The sequence below is a fragment of the Lissotriton helveticus genome, chromosome 10 (assembly GCF_964261635.1).
Source record: "Lissotriton helveticus chromosome 10, aLisHel1.1, whole genome shotgun sequence".
Taxonomy (NCBI): Eukaryota; Metazoa; Chordata; class Amphibia; order Caudata; family Salamandridae; genus Lissotriton; species Lissotriton helveticus.
In genome coordinates, this window is record NC_136071.1 from 577,332,637 (window position 1) to 577,356,111 (window position 23,475).

General features: G+C 49.8%; 1 protein-coding gene across 4 annotated transcripts in view; it reads right to left on the reverse strand.

Moving 5' to 3' along the window:
* FAM234A (family with sequence similarity 234 member A) overlaps positions 1-23,475 on the reverse strand; it is a 379,590-nt gene that overhangs the window by 112,267 nt on the left and 243,848 nt on the right. For all 4 annotated transcript variants that reach the window (XR_013601635.1, XR_013601636.1, XM_078663112.1 and 1 more), the window contains exon 9: positions 14,906-14,984. Coding sequence is in view for 2 of the 4 variants with exons in the window: in XM_078663112.1 (XP_078519238.1) it covers positions 14,906-14,984 (79 nt within the window). In the remaining 2 variants the exon portion in view is untranslated. The remainder of the gene's footprint in view (positions 1-14,905; positions 14,985-23,475) is intronic.

Below are 23,475 nucleotides of genomic sequence, written 5' to 3' on the forward strand. Positions count from 1 at the left end.
AAGATGGGCGCTTGTTTTGCTATTGTCGGCGACTGAAGGCATTGTGGTCTACTGTGGCCTGAAGAGCAGGAAGATTGGAATTGATAATTTCCTTTGAGGGAAGACTTTCTTCTTCCTCCATTTGTACTAAAGGACTGGTTAATATACTGAAGAGTGTCCAAAGCTCTCGCATTGTCTGTTTCGTTAACTTTTCGTGCCAATAGTGACTGGCCCTCATCTGGCCTGTCCACAAACGTTGTTTGCACCTCAGGACAGAAAGGGCCCTCCTTGGATCCGCAAGACTGCTGGTCCAGCCACTTGCGGAACCCTGTCATAGCGATATTCCTCGCGCAGTCTATGGTTTAACGCCAATGCACCGCCTCTAGCGGCTGGTATGGGGCCAGTGTGCCCACAATTATCCATGCTAGCGTACCAAGAGCGCTAGAACGTTCACAGAGGAAAACCTGTTCGTAAGGTTGTCCACTCTTAGACCCTCCTTATCAGGAGGAGGTGACAACGGGGCCGAAGGATCCCCGGAGTTTTTCTAGGCCGCCTGTGGCACTACCGAGTCCGGCTTAGAAAGTTCCTGTTAAGCACGCCGGTGCTGTATCTGGCGCCTTATACTTCTTCTCCAACGGAGGGATCACCAGTGACACAGAGGAGGGGTACTACCGGACCCTTACCTCTTCTGACTATAGGTAATGGATAACCCGTATTGACCTTACTGCCTTCTTGTAGGGTTCTTTGAAGACGTACAAGAAGCAGGCCTGTTCTTGAGAGGTCATGGAGATCTTAAAACGTTGAGCAGCTCTCCATACCACCTTAGAAGAGATTCCAGAAGTGGTGTAGTTCCTTCTTCGTCGATGAATCCGTCGACGAGGTTGCCGTCATAGACTATGCCATCGTAGACGCGCAGTCATAGATGACCATACCCCCTTAAAAGAGATTACAGACTTGGTGGATTTCCTCCTTCGTTGACGAGTTCGTCGACAAGATCTCCGTCAGAGAGTATGCCGTCGTAGACGAGCAGTCATAGATGAGGCCGTCGTAGACTACTCGTAGACAAGGCCGTCGACGCCGTCGTATGCTAGCCTTCGTAGCTGAGTCCGTCGTAGATGAGGTCATCATAGACTAGACTATCCTAGACGAGGCTATCGTAGACGAGTCCCTCGTAGACTAGCCCATCGTAGACGAGGCCCACGTAGACGAGGCCCGCGTAGATGAGGCCATCTTAGGCTAGGCCATCTTAGAGAAGGCCCTGGTCGACCAGACAGGCTGTCATAGACGATGTCTTCAATGACTATGCCGCCGTAGACGAGTCCTCGAAGATGAGCCTACGTAGATGAGGCTATCGTCGATACCGTAGACAGGGCGTCGTAGGCGAGCAGTCGACTCCTTAGACTAGCCCTTGGCGACGAGGCCGTCATAGAGTAGGCCGTCGTAGACTAGGACATCGTAGACTAGGCCATCGAGCACTAGGCCTTCGTAGACGACTAGGCCATAGATCATTAGGCCTTCCTAGAGTAGGCCAGTAGACTAGGCCATCGTAGACTATAGATTAGGCCATTGTAGACTAGGTCCTCGTAGACTAGGCCCTGTAGACAAGGCCCTGTAGACGCTGTAGACAGGCCGCCGTAGACAGGCTGCCGTAGACAGGCTGTCATAGACGCGCCCATGAAAATGCAATGCGCCTTCGTAGATGAGGCCATCATCGTAGATGAGGCCATCATCGAAACCGTAGACAGGCCGTAGACATGCCGAGTAGTCTTCGTAGATGAAGCCATCATTGATACCGTAGACAGGCCTTCGTTCCGAGAGGCTGTCGTCGATGGTTGCGTCGCCGACGTCGATGGTCTCGTCGTCGACGGTGCCGTCGTCGACGTCGACGGTCTTGACGTCGACGGTCTTGCCGTCGACGGTCTTGATGTCGACGGTCTCGTCGTCGACTGCCTCGTCGTCGACGGTCCTCGCCGTCGACGGTCCTCGCCGTCGACGGTCCTCGCCGTCGACGGTCCTCGTCGTCGTCGACGGTCCTCGTCGTCGACGGTCCTCGCCGTCGTCGACGGTCCTCGCCGTCGTCGACGGTCCTCGCCGTCGTCGACGTCGACGGTGTCGAAGTCGACGTCCATCGTCGTCGTCTACGTTCTCATTGCAATGATGATGGTTTTGACATCGATGGCTTCTTAGGCTGTACCTCAGGAGGTATAGACGACGCCTTTCTGAACGATCCTATGACCAGGGGATATAGACGGTTCATACGTCGTCTATTTTGTCCGATATTTCTCCAAAGCAAGTCCTTTACTCTCCTTTCCCACAGAGTGAGGAGATCCGTGAAGGACTGCGCCCGGAAGACCCCTGAGCGGTCTTTTTTGGGGCCTTCTCAGGATGGTACCCTGAGGAATGAGTCTGAAGAGATTCTCTATTGAGGTCTCCTGGACTTTGAGGGCAACACCTCATCGCAGTAACTGGAGAAAATAAATAACCTCCTTTCTGGCCTTAACCATATTAACAGCCTCTGTTCACGACCCTTCAAAAGTCACTCGAAAAAGCAACATACCTTGTAGCCTTTGGTCTGTGAGTGTGAGGAACCGAGCAGAGCCACCTCTTGGAACAAGAAGTGCAGGCTCCAAACAGAATTCTTCCGTTTTTTCCCATGTTAAACCTTCTTTAAAGAAAGTATTTGAAGATAAAGAATGTATTTGAAGATAATCCATATTAGAAAAGCCAAATTAGGTGAAAACAACACAGAATCTGAGCAGAGCTCAGAGGAGACTCCCTTAGCACAACGTGCGGTAGAAAATCTGAGGGACTGAGGCTCCTCCCAGGAAGGTTCTAGAGGGAGGTCGGAGCTGATTGGCTGACTAGGAGAGTTTGGTCCTTTTTACATAAGGACTAAGAAAAACTACTAAGGGGAGGCCCTTAGGCCTATTTTCTCTATGTATGTCTATAGGACATTACTTTTTTATGTACCGGAGGCTCCCGTCTCGACGACGGGGAATGATTCAGGCATGTGAATCCATGAAAGACACCCCTAATACTGGATAAGCGGGGTAATTCAATGTTAAAGCACTGGTCTATCTCGTCTAAAATCTCCGTCCAGTAAGGACTTAGTAATGGACAATCCCATAATATGTGTGTAAGCGTGCCAGTCTGTCCGCATTCGCGCCAACAGGTGCTCGGGATGTTATGGTTCATTTCATGCAACCTCTGAGGCGTGTAGTACCAGTAAGTGGATATCTTAGTAAAGGTTTCAGTGAGCCCAGTGTGGTACGCTGAATGACGCGCCCGGTAGGAGATATCGTCCCATTCCTTGTGACTCAGTTCCCTCCCCAGCTCTCGCTCCCAGCGAACCCTTCCGAGGTTATGGATGTGGTAAGTGGGGGGTTGTAAGAGTCGGTATAGGTCTGAGATGAGCTTGGCGTCCGAGGAACGTCGCCAGCCACATCTCGTATGGGGTGAGTTTCCGGTCAGCTAGATCCCGAACTTGCGACTGAAGCGCCCAATGGCGTACCTGTAGATACCGCATACGCTCAGTTTCGGGTAGGTGGTAGTCCCGGCGGAGGTCCTCAAACGACACAGCACCCTCCGGACCGTATATGTGAAACAAAGCGCAGCATCTGGCTGCCCGCCAGAGCCGAAAGCGCCAGGTTCCATCCCGGGTTGAAAGTCGGGGTTCTCAATCAGTGGTGTAAGCGGTGACGGGAAGGTGGTGAGCTCATGCGTAGCATTCACGGCGTCCCACACACGGAGCGGAACCTGTGTGACAAAGGACGCATAGAGATTGGGGGGGCGGTGACATCTGCGCATGAAGGGTATCTCCTGTAGGGTCCTGCCCGCCACTGCCTGGTCCTGAAACAGCCAGTGTCTGTCAGATTCCCATTTGCTCCACTCCACCAGATACCGCAACTGCGCCGCCTGAAAGTACGTGTGCAGATCCGGAATGGCAAGTCCACCAGACTCAGGTGCCAGCGTCGACAAGGCTCTCCTGAGTCTGGGTTTACGGCCCTGCCAGACAAAGCGTGCGACATCGGTCTGAGCCGGTCGTATCCATCCCTTCGGTGGCTGGAGCGGCAGGGCCCGGAACAAATACAGTACCTGCGGCAAGAGAGTCATCTTTACCGCGGCGATCCGTCCCAGCAACGACAGCGTGCCTTTGCTCCAGTGGGATAGCTCCTCCTTAATTTTCTTGCCCAGGGCTGCGTAATTAGCAGTCACCATGGCAGGCAAAGAGGGTGCCAGGAGTATGCCCAGGTATGGGACCAGATCTTTAGACCAATGCATAGGGAATCGCCCTTGCAACTCAAGTCTCGTAGCAGTGTTGAGCGAGATGTCCAGGGCCGCCGACTTTCTCATATTCATTTTGAAGCCCGCTACCGTGGCGAAGGCGTCCATCTCGGCAATGCAAGCGGGGAGCGCCTCCTTCGGATTGTCAAGCATTAAGATCACATCATCCGCATACAAACTGATGGCGTGAATGTGGCCCCCCATCCGGACGCCAGTCACCTCCGGGTTTCGGCGAATCCTCTGGGCAAACGGCTCCATGTATAGAGCGAATAGTAGCTGGGACAGTGGGCACCCCTGTCTGGTTCCTCTCTCTATCATGAATTGGCCGGAGCTGCACCCGTTCACCCGTACCGTCGCGGCAGGGGATCTGTAACAGTTAAATATGAGGGTGCGGAATTTCTCACCCATACCCAGTTTGCAGAGCACATTCTCAAGGTAAGGCCAATGCACCCGATCGAACGCTTTCTCCGCGTCAACCGAAAGCAGCATGCGTTCCCCGGGGATACGGGAGGCCTTCTCTAGGACGTGGACCACCCTCTTAGTGTTGTCTACCGTTTGTCGGCCTGGAACAAACCCGGACTGATCCGGGTCCACTAGCCCTGGCAAATGTGGCGCCAAACGTGCCGCCAGGATCCCCGTGTAGAGCTTGAGGTCCACATTCAGTAGCGAGATCGGCCGGTAGGAGTCGCATTCAGTCCGGTCCTTCCCCGGTTTGGGGAATCACCGATACTGTTGCCCGCAGCAAATCCGGGGGGATAGCCCCCGGATCAGCAAAGGAGTTAAAGAGCCGTGTCAACAGTGGCGCCAGCTCCTGACAAAACGTTCTGTAAAAAAGTGGGGTGTAACCGTCGGGACCCGGGGCTTTCCCATGTTTGAGTCGGGAGATAGCTGCAATCACCTCCTCCGGCCTAATGTCTCGTTCCATATGTTCCGCCTGTTCCGGGGTAAGGACGGGGAGGTCGACCGACGCGAGATAATCATCCTCAGCCAAGGCCGAGGAGGGTGCACCCGCGTATAGGTTGGCGTAATAGCGACGGAACCCGTCCGCAATCTGGTGGTCCTCCGTGGCCAAAGTTCCGCCAGGAAGGGACAGCTCCTTAACCCGTTGGTGCTGGTGCTTCACCCGAAGTTGTTCGCGAGTAGCCGGCCGCATCTGTCACCGCCAGTGTAATACGCGTGCTTCAGGCGCAGCGCCGCGTATTCCGCCCTGTCCATATCTAGCGCGGAAAGAAGCTTCCGGGCTGCTTTGAGTTGCCGCCAGACTCTGGGGGCCCCCGTCCTCTGATGCATCTGTTCCAGTTCCCGCACCGTAGTCGTAAGTTCGTCCCTTTTTTGTTGTCGTTCCCTATTCTCCGCAGAGGAAATGGCGATAAACTCACCCCGGAGCACCGTCTTCATGGCCGCCCACTGCATTGCCCGGGTGGTATCCCCATTCTCGGTGTGTTTCCGATACTCAGTAATCGCGTCACGTATCTGTTTCACGACCGTCTGTTTATGTAGGAGGGTATCCCGAAGACGCCAGACCCCTCGCGAGGGAGACATCGGCGGTAGTTGGAAGGAGCCCGACACCGGGGCGTGGTCAGACAATGTAAGGACCCCCATATCGGAAGCCGTCGCCATTCCGGCGACCGGTCCCATAACCAGGAGATAATCTAGTCTAGCGTATGTCTTGTGCGCGTGGGAGTAGTAAGAATAGGCCTGTGTGGTGGGGTGTAAGCGTCTCCATAAATCGTGCATATCAAGATCCCGTAAGCGGGAGGTACTCATCTGTGAAAATTCCCCAGTGTGTGGGCGTCGCTGCGCAGATCTATCTAAGGATGAGTTGAAGACCATATTCAGGTCCCCCCCAATGATTATGTGCCTGTCCGGAGTCGTCGTGATATCCTCCAGGGCCGATTGTAGAAACAGATCTTGGCGATCATTAGTGCTATATACCGAGCCCACTGTGAACAGCAATCCCCCTAGCCTAACCCGGTAAGCCAGGAGCCCCCCCTTCTGTTCCGCCACCTTGCATAGGACCTCCCCTCTAAACTGTCTAGACACCAAGATCGCAACCCCTGCTGTTTTAGTAGTCCCTGAGGAAAAGAGCTGTATCGGGAATTTGGGAGACCGCATCCGGAGACAATCTCGGGCCAAAAGGGGAGTTTCTTGCAAGAGGCAGATGTCTGCCTGGGTGTTTTCTAGAAGGGACAACATTGCTCTACGCTTGCTCGGGTTATTCAACCCCTTCACATTAAGGGTAACAATCTTAAGGGCCATGAACGGACAGTGAAATACCGCTTAATGAACCTGAATCAATAGTGAAATCAGTGCAAATTAGCAATGCGGGTCGGAACAAATGCAATAACCCTCTAGCATGACACTCTGAACTCCGTACCTGTGGATGAAGGACAGGGCAAAAGCAGCAGCAAAAAACTATAGCACAGCACAAGCCCCAGATCCCCCCCGAACATTCCTCAACCAGCCCTGAGAAAGTGGCGCGAGGACAAAGCGCGCATAGCAGCAAGACAATACAGCACAGCATAAACCCCATATCCCCCCCATCCCCACCCTCCAAACATCCCCTGAACTGCCCAACTCCCCGATTCCCCTCCCTTCGTCCACTGGCCTACCCTCAGCCCCCCTCTTCCCCCTCAACCCCAACCCCAACTGTCCAAAAAACTCCATTGTCCCAGTCTGGTTCCTAACGGACAAGTCCGTGGAAACGTATTCGAGTGGACGTCCAGCCACCACCTATGCCCTCCCAGAGCCCTCCCTCCCCCCCAGAACGCCCGCACCTGCAATGATGATGAAGCCAATATGATCTCCCCCCGGAGTCCGTTCAGGCCGTCAAGGCTATATCACCAGACGACGTATCTCTGGACGCCTCCCGTATGGCGCTGTCCATCTCAGCTCTGATCGTGGGAGAATCCGGTCGTGGAGGCGGGAGTGTGGGTCGTCGCCGTCGGACCGTCTGCCATCCCTCCCTGGAGTTGCGGCGGCGGCGAGGCGTTGGAACGTCGTCGTCTGCCGCGGTGATACCCAGCACTCCGCAAGTGTCCTGGAGGGACCGAAGCTGATGCAGTGTCCCGTTCCAACGGAAGATGAGCCTGAAGGGATGGCCCCATGAGTATTGCATGTCGTGTTCCCGCAAAAAGTCTGTGGCGATCTTGAAGGACTTGCGTTTCTGCAGTGTGATCGTTGATAAGTCCTGAAATAGGGCTATTTGATGACCCCGGAAGCTCACTGGCTGCTTTCGTCGTGCCTCGCGCAAGATCCGTTCTTTCAGGGGAAAATCCGGTAGGTAGGCCAGAATGTCCGGGGGCGGCGCCGAGGCCCGGCGCGGCAGACCCACTCTGTGTGCCCTGTCAATTCTCACCGGGAAGTCTGCGGGTTCGCCCAAAATGTCGCGGAACAGGTCCCTCAGATAGGCTGCTGTGTCTTCCCCCTCTTCTTTAGATGGGACGCCCCGGACCCTGATGTTGTTGCGCCTGGACCTGTTCTCGAGATCTTCGGCGTGGGACTGGAGGTCAATCTGTTGGTCTTGGAGCCGCAAGACTTCCTGCTGTAAGTGCGCAATCTCCTCGTCCCGGGATTGGTTAGCGTCTTCCACGGTGGATACTCTTTCTCCAAGCGCGCCGACCTCTCTCCGCACCTCCCGGACTTCCCCGGCCACCTCCTGTTTCAACGCCTGGAAGTCCTCTCTGAGGGTGCCGAACAGCGACTCCATGAAAGACCTGGTGACCGGAGGCTCTCCCCCTTCCGCTCCCCGAGAGCCAGTGGGGGGGCTCGAGGCTGGTTGATTCCGGTCCTGTCTCGGAGCACCTCTGCCCAACATTTCGGGCAAGGTGCGTTCTCCCTTCTTGCCCCCTCTGTTGCCCGACATCACAGAGGTGGGGGCGCGTCGCAGGGGGGGATACCCACAAAAGTCCACTGGGTGTGGCGGTGCCGGGGTCGGGGCTCGCGCCGCCGCGTCTCTCTCAGCGTCTCCGCGTTGTCGAGTTCGAACCAGCGGGGCTCCGGGCCCCAGGGCGCCGATCCAGGAGGGGGCGCAGCGGTCCGCTCTCAGCAGCAGTCCAGCCCAGTTGCGTGTTAATGGCCAGTGTCCAGTAGCGGCAAGTGTTCCCCCGCCCGCCCAGGAGTGGGCTACCACGTCGTCAGGGCCCGGAACTAGACCTCGGGCCGGTGTCTGAAATGCAGCGTCTCCACAAGGGCCTAGATGAGCCCCACAGCGTCACAGGGAGAGGCGGTACAGGCCGGATCCCCCACTGGTCGGGTCACGCCACCGCAGTCTGCGGTGCCAGTGCTTGTTGGGCCCCGGGGCGCCACCCGCTCTTGATGGGGTGTCCGGTGGTGGACTCGGCTCCACCGCGTGGTCTCGGTGCCGGGAGTGGCCGGGGGGGCAAGGGCCCAATGCCAAGCAGGGCCGCCAGTTCGTATGGCAGCTTTGCCCCACAGGACAGGCACAATCACCACGGCGCCGGGTCAGGCAGGCCCCCAATGCCGTGCGTGGGAGCAGCTGGGCACTCTCAGCCTTCCCCCGGTCGTCGCCCGGCCCCACCTCTCTGCAGGGGCTCCAGGAGGAAGTGCGGGGTCGCCGCTCAGAGATAGGCCTCCCGGCCTACTCGATCCTCGGAGTGGCGTGGCAACTTCTCGCCGGTTCCTCCCCCGCCCCGGTCCGGAAGGCGTACCTTCGCTCCGCTCGGAGCCTCCGTCTCCAGGTCGCGCCGGCGGCCCGGGAAGGGTGCGTCCTCGAGCCGCTAGTCCTCGCCGGAGCTCCGGTATTCCTGTGGCTCCACCCGCGGGTCACGGCTGCCGGCTTGCGGGTCTCCGCCGGATCCGCAGCTCGCGCTCGCTCCGGGGATGTCTGTGGCTAGGCGTCGCGCTGTGTTTGCGGGGCCGCCAGGGGATCCAAGCCGCACCACCGCTTCCGCAGCTGCACCGGGCTTCTCCTCCGCTTGATCCGGGGGAGATCAGCGGTGCAGAACGGCTCAGGGGCTCCGGGAGCTCGAGGCGAGAGCGTCTACTCAGCCCGCCATCTTGGCTGAAGCCATATTTACAGGACAACTCTGCCGATGGCACAACATATGCTGCAGTCCACAGGTAGCATGTAACTTCTAGGCCCTGGGTGCATTTTGCATACTTTATACCAGGGACTTGTAAGCAATTTAATTATATCCATCAGGGGTGAAGTCAATGTAACTATGTTTAAAGGGGGAGCAAAGCTACTTTACTCCAGTTTAGCATTGGTAAAGTGCACACAGTTCTAAATCCAGCAAAACAAATAGGGCAAATACTGGAGGAAATCATGCCAAATAGGGTAATTTCCAATTGAATTGTCGCATTATATGCAGAAGATGTTTTATTACATTTACAGAATGTCTGCTCTGGGTGGCTGTATCTCTGTGGAAACTAGAGGTATTTGTGCTATCCAGGGCTAAAAATGAATCTAAGTCCTGCATTTACTCTCTGGCAGTACTCAATGACAAGAAAAACCCAATACTCCCTCACCGCACAGCACCCTCACGGTTTGAAACTGATATCTCATATATTGAATTACCAGGGAGTGACTTTTTTTTAGAAAGCAAGTAGTTGCGGATGCAGACAGCTCTGTCGCCTGAGGGCATCAAGGAAATTGGTTGAAGTTTGGATAAAAGTGCCTCTTTTTACACCTTGGAGGGTGGCTATGACTAAGACAGTGCTTCTGCTACGCATTCTTTAAATTTCCTCCACCATTCCACTTGTTACACCGGCGAACTTCTTCAGGACCTCAACTCTATGTTGATGGAATAGATATGGGTTTCTGGGAGGTGCAGAGTCGCATTATCCAAACTGTACCTCTCAATTACTGAAGGTGGCATAGAGGTTCCTCTTATTTGAGGGCCAAAGTTTCTCAGATGGAATCCCTCAGCTTGTGGGTGCAGCCAGGCATTGCCTTTGCAGATATCTGCAGAAGATCAGAAAGCACATACCTTGGATGTCCCAGAGATGTTGATCTGCTCCGGACCCAAAATTGTTTGTGTGAAGGAAGTAATAACCTTATCTATATTGAATAGAGTCAAAATCACATAGGGGGAACAACTCTTTGATGTGGACTCCCTCATGTCCTTTGACAGATTGAGATTAGGGATGGGTATTGGTAGACATCTTGAGAATCTTTTATTTAACGCCTGCAGCACTGTGCACAGCGGTCGGAACAACATAGAAGTAAACCACAAGCAAACCTGAAACAGACCTAACACTGCAGATACTGCTGACATGCGAAGGATTGCGATTAATGATTATTTGTTTGTATAATTCCCAGAGAAACAAGGAGAGTGTGGGTATGAGCTTTCTGAAACAAAGCAAAGTGTCACATTTGGTGGAGGAATTTTCAGACTGAGAGGGAGCAGCCACACTCGCACAAGTACCTACAGTCTCCTGAAATACCAGACTGAAACGTATCCAGTTTCATTGTGTGCATCAGTTCTAACTTACACCATTTAAGTTACATAACATGTTCCCAGAGTATCCCAGCCATTGTTCCAGGTGTGCCACAGTGAAGCTAAACTACTTCTACCAAATGGTATGGTCATGTCCCCATGTGAATGTCTTTTGAATGAAGGTTGAAGAACTGGTCCTATCATACACGGGAGGCAGTATCAGGGAACACCCCAAGCAAATGTTTTGGGTATTGTACTGAGAACCAAGGCCAAGGCTCTTCATTGATTCAACTCTGGTAATAGCTGGAAGGGCCATAGCAATCCAGTGGAAAACAGGCCCCTTGTCCATTCGGTCTCCGCATGGCAACTAGAGCAAAGTGGGCACAAGTGGAAGACACTGCATTACGCGGCATCATTTACAAAACTGGGAGGTCTTGTAGGCGTTTCTAGCCTGGACACAGTACTATTGAAGCTGGCCTTGAAGTCTGATGACAAGTAAAGTAAGCTGAGGTCATTAGGTTTAATACAATGGTTTAAAAAAACACATGCCATTACTCCTATCTTTTAACATAATGAGTTTAAATCTAATTACAGGGTCACCTGGTGAATATTTACCTCAAACTTACCAAATGTGACACTGTGAATGAAATATGTACATGCAAATAAAAAAGTCGGATGGTTTTCTTTTCCTCGCTCATTTTAGTTTGTCTCTTACAATGTTATTTGGATGCTGATCATCATAGTGCACAGCTTTTTAATATACCCACTGTGAATAAGACACATTCCTTTGCATGATGGCTTCTGTTGTCATGTATTTGTTATAGTTTAAATCAATAAAATGACAGCTCAAATTGCTATATCTAGGCCTACCGAGAGCCAAAATTCCCCAAAAAACAATGAACTGTAAAAAATCTCAAATAATACAATTTAACCTACTGCTCACTTTGCATTGTGTCATTTTCCCAGCCACTACATTTCCTGTTGATTTAGTTTTGTTGGTAGGAGAAGTCCCTTGACATTATCAACAGATTTAGAGCACAGCATTTTTGCCCCTTGAATGGGAATCCTGAAATTGCTTATTTGCTTCACTTCAAAGTTCCCGTCCTTGTGTGATGAAATCCTTCTTCGATTTTTTGCATTCTGTCACTTCTTCACAATTTTCTATCATAAATTCCTAGTTTTTAATAACAACGTACTAAAAAACTGACTCCAATATATTGTCAATGTACATATATAAATATCTTACCCTTCCCCCTGGCAGAGGGGAAGATCACAAAGTCCTAATGCCAACAAAAATTAGTTCAGCTAAAATGAAGGGTGAAGGCACAAAGACTGGGGAAAAGCCAAATATAATTGTTTTTCCAAGTATTTATACGTTTGCTTGTTTTTCCCATAGCTTTTCTCTTAAATGTTACTCCCTTATATTGTTTTTCTCTGTAGATGTGGATCACTCCACGAGATTATCCTTGTCTTCTGATGAAGGGACTGGTCACCCGCAATTAAATTAGGTCCGTTTTAAAACATTCATGTGTAAAATCTTGGACATTGAATAAATAAACTCAGTATTGCATTATTATGAATAGCAAATAAAGTAAAAATGTAATCACATTGATCTTCTTGTAGATGAAAATTATTCAAAGCTTTTTAGCCCTCTACGCAACGTAGTAGTGCACCGAGCTTCAATCAATTGCTGGGGACTTCAATCAGGCATTTTACAAAGTACGGGGCTAGTGGTCCTTCACGGTAGCATGCTTAAGTGGTCAAATATAAGTAATAATAATAATAATAACCTTGAATTTGTAAAGCGCACAGCTACCTCCGAAGTGGTTTCCCGGCACTGGGGGCCCTCGGGAAGATGAAGCGAGCTATTGCCCAGAGTCACATAGTGCTGGGCTGACCTGCCGCCGGCGCCAGGGATCGAACCGTGAGCCCCGTGGTCCAGAGGCAGGCACCCTGGCCGCTGCGCCACACCTCTTCCACAAGTAAATAGTATTAGTTTCAACTGCGTGCTCCTCAACTAAAGTTTTTCAAAAACTGACCTACATTCTACCATCATTTCGGTTGGGCAATAGCACTATAGGCTTTAATGATAGTGAAGAAAACGTCTAATGTCTTTCTTTACATTAAATCCAAGCAAATACATTCTTTGTCTGACTGAAAGAATAGCGAAAAAACTTAGAATGCGTTCCTTTTCTAAAAGCAGTCACATTAGGAATATGAAAAGCTCCACTTCATAGAAGAGAGGGTCTGACTCCAAAGCTTTGTAGTTGTCTTTACTGCTTTGGCTTGTGATGTATTACTAAAGAGGTCCTACAAACGTCCTCATGGTAAATTCTAGGAAACCCAACCGTTGGGATAGGAGGTTTTGACCATCAGAGGACTGCAGTGTAGCTCACTGATGTGTTTTGACAGTGAGGAAGAGGGGCTGTCATTATACCTGAAAAGGTTAATAAGTCATCAAAGGAACAATTTTGAATGAGAAGGATCTGTCATATCTGGTGAATAACTATCTCCAAGTATATTTTGGACCTTTGTTGGTCGTCTTTATATGGGTGAATCTGTGTTGCTTGTCTAGAAGTACAACACATAGATCAACGCTGACCTTCTAGAATCCAATGGCAGGGCTGTCTCTAGAGCACTGCAACAGGTGCAGCCGCACTTGGCACTTACCTCAGGGATGTCCTATTTAGAAACAACATGAGTTTAAAAAGCACCTGCTGTAGAGTTCCTTGTGTGTCCAGCAGTTTTTAGGCAAAAATAAAAATGTCAAGATAAATCTGGTGATTAAATGTTCCCGCTTGAGGGAGACCAGAGTCTTGTCTAGTGGCAGTGTACACCCATGATAAAGTAGCGGATAGGGTTAATATGCTTGATGCAAAGAACGAGTACCACTCTAATCCGAAATAAATATTTTATAGGGATCGGTCAGTACAATACTACTTTGTCACAGAGATCCATTTGTTACGTGCAGTTCAGAAGTTACAACCCTAATATAGCACGGTAAGCTATTAAAGGTCATCAAAGAACTGCATACAAACTGCATGGTATAGGTTACATTTTATATATTATCCCCAGTCTTTCATTATCCTAATGTTGCTAAAAAGAGTTCATTTGAAAAAAATACATTCTTATTAGTAAAGCTAACTCCAACCACTGTGATATGTTTTAAATCCTGTGTTTGAGCTGCCCCAGATCAAATACTCTTAAAATATCCAGACTACTAATATAGATGACATGCGAGTCCTCCAACTTATAATCCTCTTTGTCTTTTGTAACATTTTCTATAGACTGATTTACATGTGTATGATTAATTGTTTCTGTATCAATTGTGTGTGATGTAATATGCTCTGACACCCTACACTGATATGAGTAGTGCTATAAAACAAATTATCTAAATGCCACTACTGATAATTAATTATCAGTAGTGGCATTTGTGGTAGATTATTGTATTGGCCTAGCCTTGCTGATTACAGGTCAGAACCCTTTATTGATTCAAATAAAACAAATTATATCATATGAGATAGGGGTTGGTGGAGCTTGGTGGAGAGGGAATTAGTGGAGATGGATGTTTTTGGTGAGTGGGGGCACTAACAAAGATTGTCACACTTGCTGCCACCAGCACTGAAGCCAACCCTGTCCAAAGGACATAAGGTTTTCAGAGACCTAGGGCATATTTGATGACCTGGATCAACTGGAGAATTCAGACACAAAGTTGTAGGATCACCTGGAGTAAGGTACAGAGGACAACTGGGAGTGACTGATGCCATCTGTTGCTTATTCGACATTAAAAGGATGGTCTGTGCTAGCTGGAGCCTCAGTCTACTAATGTTTAGACTCTGATGGAAAAAAGTGTCCTGTTGAAGTTATTACTACCAACAGGAAACACATGAAAGGCTGCAGTGATCTTTGTTTGGTCTAACATGAAACCTGCGAGTAGCAGAACAACAAAGCTCACCGTATCCGCAAGTGATGGTCCTGCTCACCTCAGCATCAGGGATGGGTAAGCAGGTCACGAGTGTAGCTGGAGGCTACCAGCTTAGAAAAGGTTTAGAAGTATAATATAGAAAAAAAGTTTTCACAGGCCACAAGGTCACTACCTGGAGCGCACAGCCACCCCTTCACTGTAACAAGGACTGTGATGAGGAACAGCAGAACCTGGAGTAAAGTGTTTAGTACAGGGTGAGCATCCGACAATACTTTGTTACAAGAGCAACATAATGCGAAAGCGATGACAACTGTACCTTTTTTCTGTCGACTCCAATTCCGACTTCCATTACTATATCCAACACATCTTTTTTATAGTATCCTAATGTTGGCTCGCTGTAAAGAAGAAAGTAACAATGAATTGTCCTTCTTAGACCCATTGTCAAATAAGTCAGTAATTGGACCCGGTTTGTTGGCTGTAGACAGGACATTAACTGAGGTATGCGTTGTCTAGTTTCATGTTTCTACAACACCTATACCAGAGTGAGCTTAATATTAATCTACCCATAAAACATAATCGTCAATAAATTAGCATGAAAGTCATTAATTAAACAAAAGAAGGATTTTAGGTCCACTTAGCAGATAGAGTTACTCAGTGAAACCACAGTAAAATGCGTTCTAATATCTGCACTTTATGAAATATGTTGCCAATAGCAGAATACCAACACAAACTTGCAAAACTGACTAAGTTCTTATTGCATTATAACAATGCATGAATGGTTGAAAACATCTTCTGAACATCAAATAAAAAAATCCTTGCCTTAGGAAAAGATTTGCATCTTCAGGTAAGATTTCAAGCCACAGAATGGATTGTCTATGGTGAATGCATCTCCTTCAAAAGTAAGATTCTATGTCCGGAACGGAGGAACTGTACTACCTCAAGAGACCGCAGGGTTGACTCAATTGAGTGCGGTTCTCTCCAACGGATCTCCTACTGCCTGGTTGCGCCTACACCAGGAGTGGTACTCCAGCCACCAGGGGCGCCGGATGTGCGTCACACATCTCGCACGTTTTTGTCCCACCTCTGACGGTGCTCCGACTGCCGGATGGCACCCAAGTCACAGAAGCCCGATAGAGGGGCAAATTCAGGATGTTTTGGATTTAAGGCTGTGCAGAGAAAAAGGAGGCACAGGAAGTTGGAGAGACTCTTTCTTCATGGAGTAGTAGGACACTGTATTAAACAACTATTGCATTATCTCAGTGTTTCCTGGGATATACAGTTTGTATACGTTGAAGTGGTGAATTTTAACACGCTCCAGGAGAAAATAAAGATGAAAGTATTGCATAATCCTTGCATAGGTATCTTTTGTTGAATTGAAACTTTCATTTAAATTAGCTAGGAAGTTTTTTATTCTTAGGTCGTAATCTCAATGTCTTTAATGTGTGCACTATGTATTATTCTTAGTATTACAAGTAAAAGGAAAAAAGCCAGTGACAATAATTTGAAAATGAAGTGCACATTTTTTGTCAGATTGATCATTTTGTTGTAGATGGCTTTTATTTCGATGATGTTGGATCAGTAGAATATTTTTTTTGTTTTAGACCTTGTTGATAACACTGTTCTCCACCCTCATGCATTTATTTGAGCTTGCCCGGGTATCTTTGAAGGCTTTCAGCTACTTATTGTACTGGGATCGGGACACCTACTTTTCTGAGTTATGATGGAAACGGGGCAAACATCTTTAATGGTATGTTGTATGGCCTCATCTAGGTTTTTATTTTTAAGTTCACCTCAGATGCTACATATACTAGGGATAATGTGGAAATCCTATTTGAGAAGACATCAAAGGCAACCACCATATAAGGGGAAACTCAAATCTCGGTGTAAACAGAAAATTACAACTATACTTTTTGTTTCCGCTAAAAAAAGCTTAACAACAGTTTAAAATACATTTACATAAATAAAAACAACCTCACAAATATGAATGAGGTTTACCGATCAAGAATAACAGGAGTTTGCACAGGGATCAGAAACGTGAATTTTGTGGTAAACACCACAAAATCAATATTTTGCATGAAACACTTTGGCAGGTTAAACCAGGGAAAATGTATTTGGGGGAAAAATGTGGCAAAAAACTGATACATGCAGAATCTAGTGCAATGAATACAGTTTGCACATATAATAACCCCATGTATCTTTGACCATCTTGACACTTGGACTTCGCCTGGAACTGCATCCCAGAAGACTCCTGATGCTCCTGGTCTCACTTTTCTGCAAGTCTTCTTCATCGTCTGTGCTTCTTCCAGGATCTTCAACAGACCTGTGGGCTTCAAGGACACCCAAAGTAATTTCTCTTGGAGTGAAGGAGTCACTCCCCTACATCTGCAGGCCCTGCAACAAAGCTCCTGATGCCCAACGGTCTTCAAAAGGCTTAGCAACATAAGTGATGGTTCTGCAACTCCCTTGAGGCCTGACCTGTCCTCTCTGCAATTTGGGGCAAGTATCCCTTGACGGAACTGCTGGGACCAAACACCTATGCACTGCGTCAACTTGCCATTGCCAAGGCTTGTTGACTGCCCTCCAGAGATCTTTGGGCTACAAGAAGCTCCAATCTCCAGCAACTCTTCCAGTCAACAACAGCATCCTCACTGCATCCTCTGCACTGTGGGCCTTCATCTTGGTGAGCTGCCCAAGGTCCACTTGCGACTCCTGTGCCTTCAGTCTCTGGGTCCTTTTGAGTCTTCTCCTGCTCCAGGGGGTTCCCCTGCTTGCTTGGTGCCTGCTCTGACTCTCCTGCTTGTGGTGAATCCCTTGGTCCATGCTGGTCCCAACGTCGCTCCTTCACTTTCCATGCTTGTTGCAGCTGCCAAGGCTTGCTGGTGCTCCCGTCGGACACCAACTGCCTGGTTCTCGACTTCCAATGTGGGACAGCTCGTGCACGTCTCCTGGTCTTCTTGAGCATTGACTGGTCTTCACAGCTGCAGTGACAAGGTCACCGTCAGCTCTACTTAACCATCCGACATCAGTGGGCATTGCTCTTCTGTGCCTCCTGGTCACCTCCAAGTGGCATAGACTCATTCCCCCTTGCTTGCAGGTTCTTCACTTCAAGAATCTACCCTTGGATTCCACCAGACTCTTGTACAGTCTTCAAGTGGCGTCTTTCCTGAAGTACTCCATTGTGGTCTACGGCAGTGTGGGGAGGAGGAGCAGGAGACCCCATACGAGACGGAGCAAACATGGACTTCCTGGTTGCCACCACTAACGAATCCGGAAGTGAGTGGCGGCGCTCTAGCGTTCAAGCGGCTGGAAGGGGAGGAGTCGCGTCGGAAAGCGGAAGAGAAAGGAGCAAAGGCAGAGATAAGAGGCGGAGGTGGAGAACGGACGGTGTGCAGTGAACGCGAGGAGAAAGCGGAGCACCTGGAGGAGACTGGAGCGGGAAGGAGAGTTGAGGACGGAGTGGAGGAGGTCCGAAGAGTGGAGAGCGAGGACGGAGTGGAGGAGGTACGAAGAGTGGAGAGCGAGGACGGAGTGGAGGAGGTCCGAAGAGTGGAGAGCAAGGATGAAGTGGAGGAGGTCCGAAGAGTGGAGAGCGAGGACGGAGTGGAGGAGGTCCGAAGAGTGGAGAGCGAAGAGGTCGGAGCAGAGAGACGACGCGAGAAGGAGCGGGAAGGCGTAAGGACGGAGGAAAAGCAGAGGGCGAGCCAAGACAGTGTTCTATACACCGCTTCCATACCGGGTGGGCGGAAGGAGGGAGAAGATGCCACGGGTCCCTACGCTGCGGTCCGAGAGGCGTGCCGTAGCCCAAGGCAAGTTCCGTTACAGGGGGCATTCTGGTGGGGTGTGTGGGGAGGGGGGAGGTAGAGCTGTACTGGGAGGCGGGAGTACGGGCACGTCAGGAGGTGCCGGAGATAAAAGAAGTCACACAAACCCCCCCCCCCCCCCCCCTTTCACACATATTGGTGATGGTAGCACAACTCATATAAACGGAGCATATAGTAATTCCGGTTCCCATCTTATTATCTTCCCTTCTGAGGCTCAGAGACTCCGGGATCCATAAGAGAGGCGAGACAGAAGCCCCAATTAATCCTGAATTCGTGGACCAGACAGGACACGGCTACGCCCTGCAGCACAAGACCTTGTTTTGACTTCTGTCTATATCAAATAAAGTAGTCCTACAGGACAATACACCGTGGCCTTGTGCTCTGAACCCCACAACCCCTCACAGGCAGTTTCCGATGTCACTTCGCACCTATGCACCCAGCTTTCCTGGTGTAGGTATCCTGGTTGCACATGTGGAATGACTCTCCAAACTTCTGTCTTCTACGAGGTTTCTTCAGGGTCCACTGGGAAGGGTCATTCTTCCCCAACCGCGACTTTCCCTTTGACTTCTATTGGACAAGCGGCTGTGTTTCCACTCTGTACACAGCCTCTGTGGGGTTCCTGGGTACTTACCTTGGGTGGTTCCTTGTGTCCTCAGCTCCTCTCAGTCTCCTAGTCCAAGTGCTGACTTCGGAGACCACTGTATTTTGTGCTTACTTACCTATTGCAGTTGAAGTATTATTATGTATTTGTGTTTATATCTCCGGGTAGGAGATATACCAGTGAGTCAGTGAGTGTTGTGTAATAAATAAACACTTTTTTTTATATATACACTGTGTTGTTCTTTTTTTCGTTTAATCTACACTACATGAATACAGCTGGTAAAATAAGCTGCTTGACACTCCTTCAATTCCCCACTAATCCGGTTTGGGTTCCGGAGTAGCGCGCTACACATAGAAAAGCGCTTTGACACCTCATCAGGGGTAGCAAGTGCTAAATAAATCCAAACCATGCCCTCTTCTATCCCCCACTATCCTTTTTCAATCCAAATAACCAACGTACATGTCCACCGCTCAAATGAATTTCATATCACCCTATACTAACTCACCACTGATCCTCTTTGGGTTGCAGACTAGCGTGCTACTCACCGAAAATAGCTTTGACGCCTTTCTTTGAAGCACTATATAAATGCAACTACAATTACATATTGCAAGGCACAGATTCGGAACAAGAAGTATTTACGTAAGGAGATAAATGCCTGGACCCAGGGTATTTGTATTTACTGGATGTAATACCCAACCCCACTTTCTAACAGACTCAAACAGGGTTCAAGAGGGTTGATTATGTAGGCTGAGCTGAAATTTTTGGCTTGACCTTTGGGTTAGGTGCATGAAATATTGAAGGAGAAGAGGATCAGGAGGTGATCTTATTAATCTACTGTGACAGTGTATTATGTTTTGAGATTAGCTTCAAATATAGAGTACGATGGTAATGAATAAACTTCAAAAGTCATAGGTTAGCCTTTTTTTGGTTTACATTTGTTTTATTAAATTTTGTATTTTTCCACAACACTTTATACATCCACAACAGTGCAATTTACACATTAAAGCTGTTTGGATTTGCCTTCAAGCAGGTCTTATGGATCCCTTTATATAAGGATCCTGAGGTATAGGAACTCTGTTAGCTGCCAGTGTACTGGCCTGCCGTTGATGACTAATTGCGGGTCAGGGTAGACTCTGTGAAGGGGTACAGGCACAACTTCTCACAATTCACTCGCAGCCCTGATATGTCGGCAAATTCGAACAGTGTATGCACTATCACTGCGCAGGGCTGCCAGACGTCCCTAAGGGATATTTGCAGGTTATCTGCATATAATGAGACAGCTTGTGTGCTGTCACCCAGAGGGATTCCCCAGTTGTCTTACGTTCTGAGCAGTGCCTCAGCTAGTGGCTCAATGGCCAGCGGGAATAGTAGCGGGGAGAGCGGGCAGCCCTGCCTCGTGCCGCTCAATTGGGACCTGCTTTGATATATATAGGCCTGTCTTGATCATAGCTGTTGGGCGCTTGTAAAGTAGCTTAACAAGGCCTAGAAACACACCTCCCAGCCATATTTATGCAATGTAGCAAATAAAATCCCCATTCTAAGGTGTCAAAAGCTTTTTCCAGGTCTAAAACCAGGCACCCATCGCAAACCCAATTGTTCCTGGAGTAGTGTGCCACCCAGAAGAAGCGACGTAGATTTAACGACGTACTGCGGGCAAGCACAAACCCATTTTGGTCAGTGCGTACTAGCTGCGGCACTAGTGGGGCCAATCTATTCGCCAATATTTTGGCTAGCACTTTGTAGTCCGTATTAAGGAGTGCTAGCGGGCGGTACGAGCCTATCAGCTCTGTGTTCCTGTTGGGCTTGGGTAAAGACACTAATAGGGATTTGCGAAGCTTGCCCGGGATTATCCCTGTTTCCTGAGCGCTATGATACATTGTGAGGAGCCGCGGTGCTAAGGCCTGCTGGCAGGCTTTATAATATTCGGCCAGGTGTACGTCCAGTCCTGGCGTCTTACCCATGGCCAGCGAACGTATTGCATCTTGCACCTCCAATAGCGTTAGTGGCTGGCTTAGCTCATTTCTCTGCTCCGCTGTGACTTGCTGCAAGGCAAGGGGGTTGAGAAAGGATTCAAGCTCTGTTGGTTCTGTACGGGTCGAAGACATATTTTGGTGTAGTGCGCAGTAAACTCACAGTGGATATCGTGTTGCTTGATGAGTACCTGCCCCGTAGCAGATTGTAGCCGCAATACAGGCATCTGTGCGTGCCCTTGATGAATGTGGAGAAGTGTGGCTCAGGGGTTAGAGGCAGCAGACCCGGAAGCTGAGATCGGTCCTGGACCAGGGTTCAATTCTCCGCCTCGGCGGGTCTTGGGCTAAAAATTCCACGGACTCGATAATTCTCGCCCCGGTGCCTCCTCGACTCACGGGTTCACACTCTGCGACTCTGGGCAATAGCTTGCTTAATCTCCACAACGGCCCCTCGCGGCGGGATGCCTGACTTTCACCTTGTGGATACCCTGCTATCTTACAGGGGAATACCAGGAAGGGTTCCCTAAGCAAGCGCCGGGAAACCCACTGCGGGTAGCTGTGCGCTATATAAGCTCAACTACATTTACATTTACATGAATCATTCTCGCAAGCAGTCTACCCGCTCTATCCGCTTCTAATTTGGTCAGAGCATCTTCTATGCACTTTACGTCACGGTCCTTTCCTGATACACCAGCTCAATCCCATGCTTTGCCCTCAAGTTCAAGTTTAGCAATTTGTATAACGCACTACTCACCCAGAGGGTCTCAAGGCGCTTGAGGGAGGGGGGTGCTTTACTTATCGAATATCCAAGTTTTTAGTTGTTTTCTGAAGGAGAGGTGGTTCTGTGTAAGGCGGAGGTGGGTGGGGAGAGAGTTCCAGGTTTTGGCCGCTAAGTAGGAGAAGGATCTTCCCCCCATGGTGGATCTATGGATGCGTGGAATTGCGGCGAGGGCTTGACTGGACGATCGTAGTTGTCGGGTGGGGGTGTAAAAGGACTGGCGCTTGTTGAGGCATTCGGGTCCTAGGTCGTAGAGGGCTTTGTGTGCGTGGGTGAGGAGACGGAACGTTATTCTCTTGTTGACGGGGAGCCAGTGGAGGTCTTTCAGGTGACCGGAAATGTGGGATTGGCGGGGGATGTCTAGTATGAGTCTGGCTGAGGCGTTTTGGATGCGTTGAAGTTTTTTCTGTAGTTTGGCTGTGGTTCCGGCGTAAAGGGTGTTTCCGTAGTCCAGTCGGCTTGTGACCAGTCCGTGGGTGACTGTCTTTCTTGTTTCGGTGGGGATCCAACGGAAGATTTTTTTGAGCATACGTAGGATGTTGAAGCATGATGATGAGATCGCGTTGACTTGTCTGGTCATCGAGAGAGAGGAGTCCAGGATGAAGCCCAGGTTACGTGCGTGGTCCGTAGGTATGGGTGCATTTCCCAGGGCCGGTGGCCACCAAGAGTGGTCCCAGGCGGAGGGGGATGAACCTAAGATGAGGACTTCCGTTTTGTCCGAGGTCAGTTTTAAGCGACTGTTCTTCATCCACTCGGCTACTTCTTTCATCCCTTCGTGTAGGTTGGTTTTGGAGGTGTTTGGGTCTTTGGTGAGGGAGAGGATCAGCTGGGTGTCGTCTGCGTAGGAGATGATGTTGAGGTTGTGTTGGCGCGCGATGGATGCGAGGGGACTCATGTATACGTTGAAAAGGGTGGGGCTGAGTGATGATCCTTGTGGAACGCCGCAGATGACTTCAGTGGCTTCCGATTTGAAAGGGGGGAGGCGGACTCTCTGGGTTCTCCCGGTGAGGAACGAGATGATCCAGTCCAATGCTTTTCCTTGTATTCCGACGTTGCTGAGGCGTTGTATAAGGGTGCTATGACAGACAGTGTCGAAGGCTGCAGAGAGGTCAAGTAGGATGAGGGCAGCTGTTTCTCCGTTGTCTAGTAGAGTTCGAATATCATCTGTTGCTGCGATGAGGGCGGTCTCGGTGCTGTGTTTGGCTCAGAAGCCGGACTGTGAAGGGTCGAGGGATTTGTTGGATTCGAGGAAGGCGGCGAGCTGATTGTTGATGGCTTTCTCAATGACCTTGGCAGGGAATGGGAGGAGCGAGATGGGGCGGTAGTTCTTAAGTTCAGTGGGGTCTGCTGTGGGTTTCTTCAGAAGGGCGCTGAGTTCGGCATGTTTCCAGCTTTCCGGGAAGGTAGCGGCGTTGAGGGAGCAGTTGATGACGTCTCGGAGATGGGGAGCGATAATGGAGTCTGCTTTGTTGAAAATGTGGTGGGGACATGGGTCGGTTGGCGATCCTGAGTGGATTGAGTTCATCAGGCGGATGGTGTCTTCAGTGGTGATTGGGTTCCAGGCGCAGAGGTTGTTGGGCGGGGGGGGGGGTTTGGTTCAGGGGTGGGTGGGGTGGACTGGTCTTCCGACAGGTTTTCAAAGCTGTTATGTATGTCAGCGATTTTGTTGTGGAAGAATGAGGCTAGGGAGTCGCAGAGGTCTTGGGAGGGAGTGAT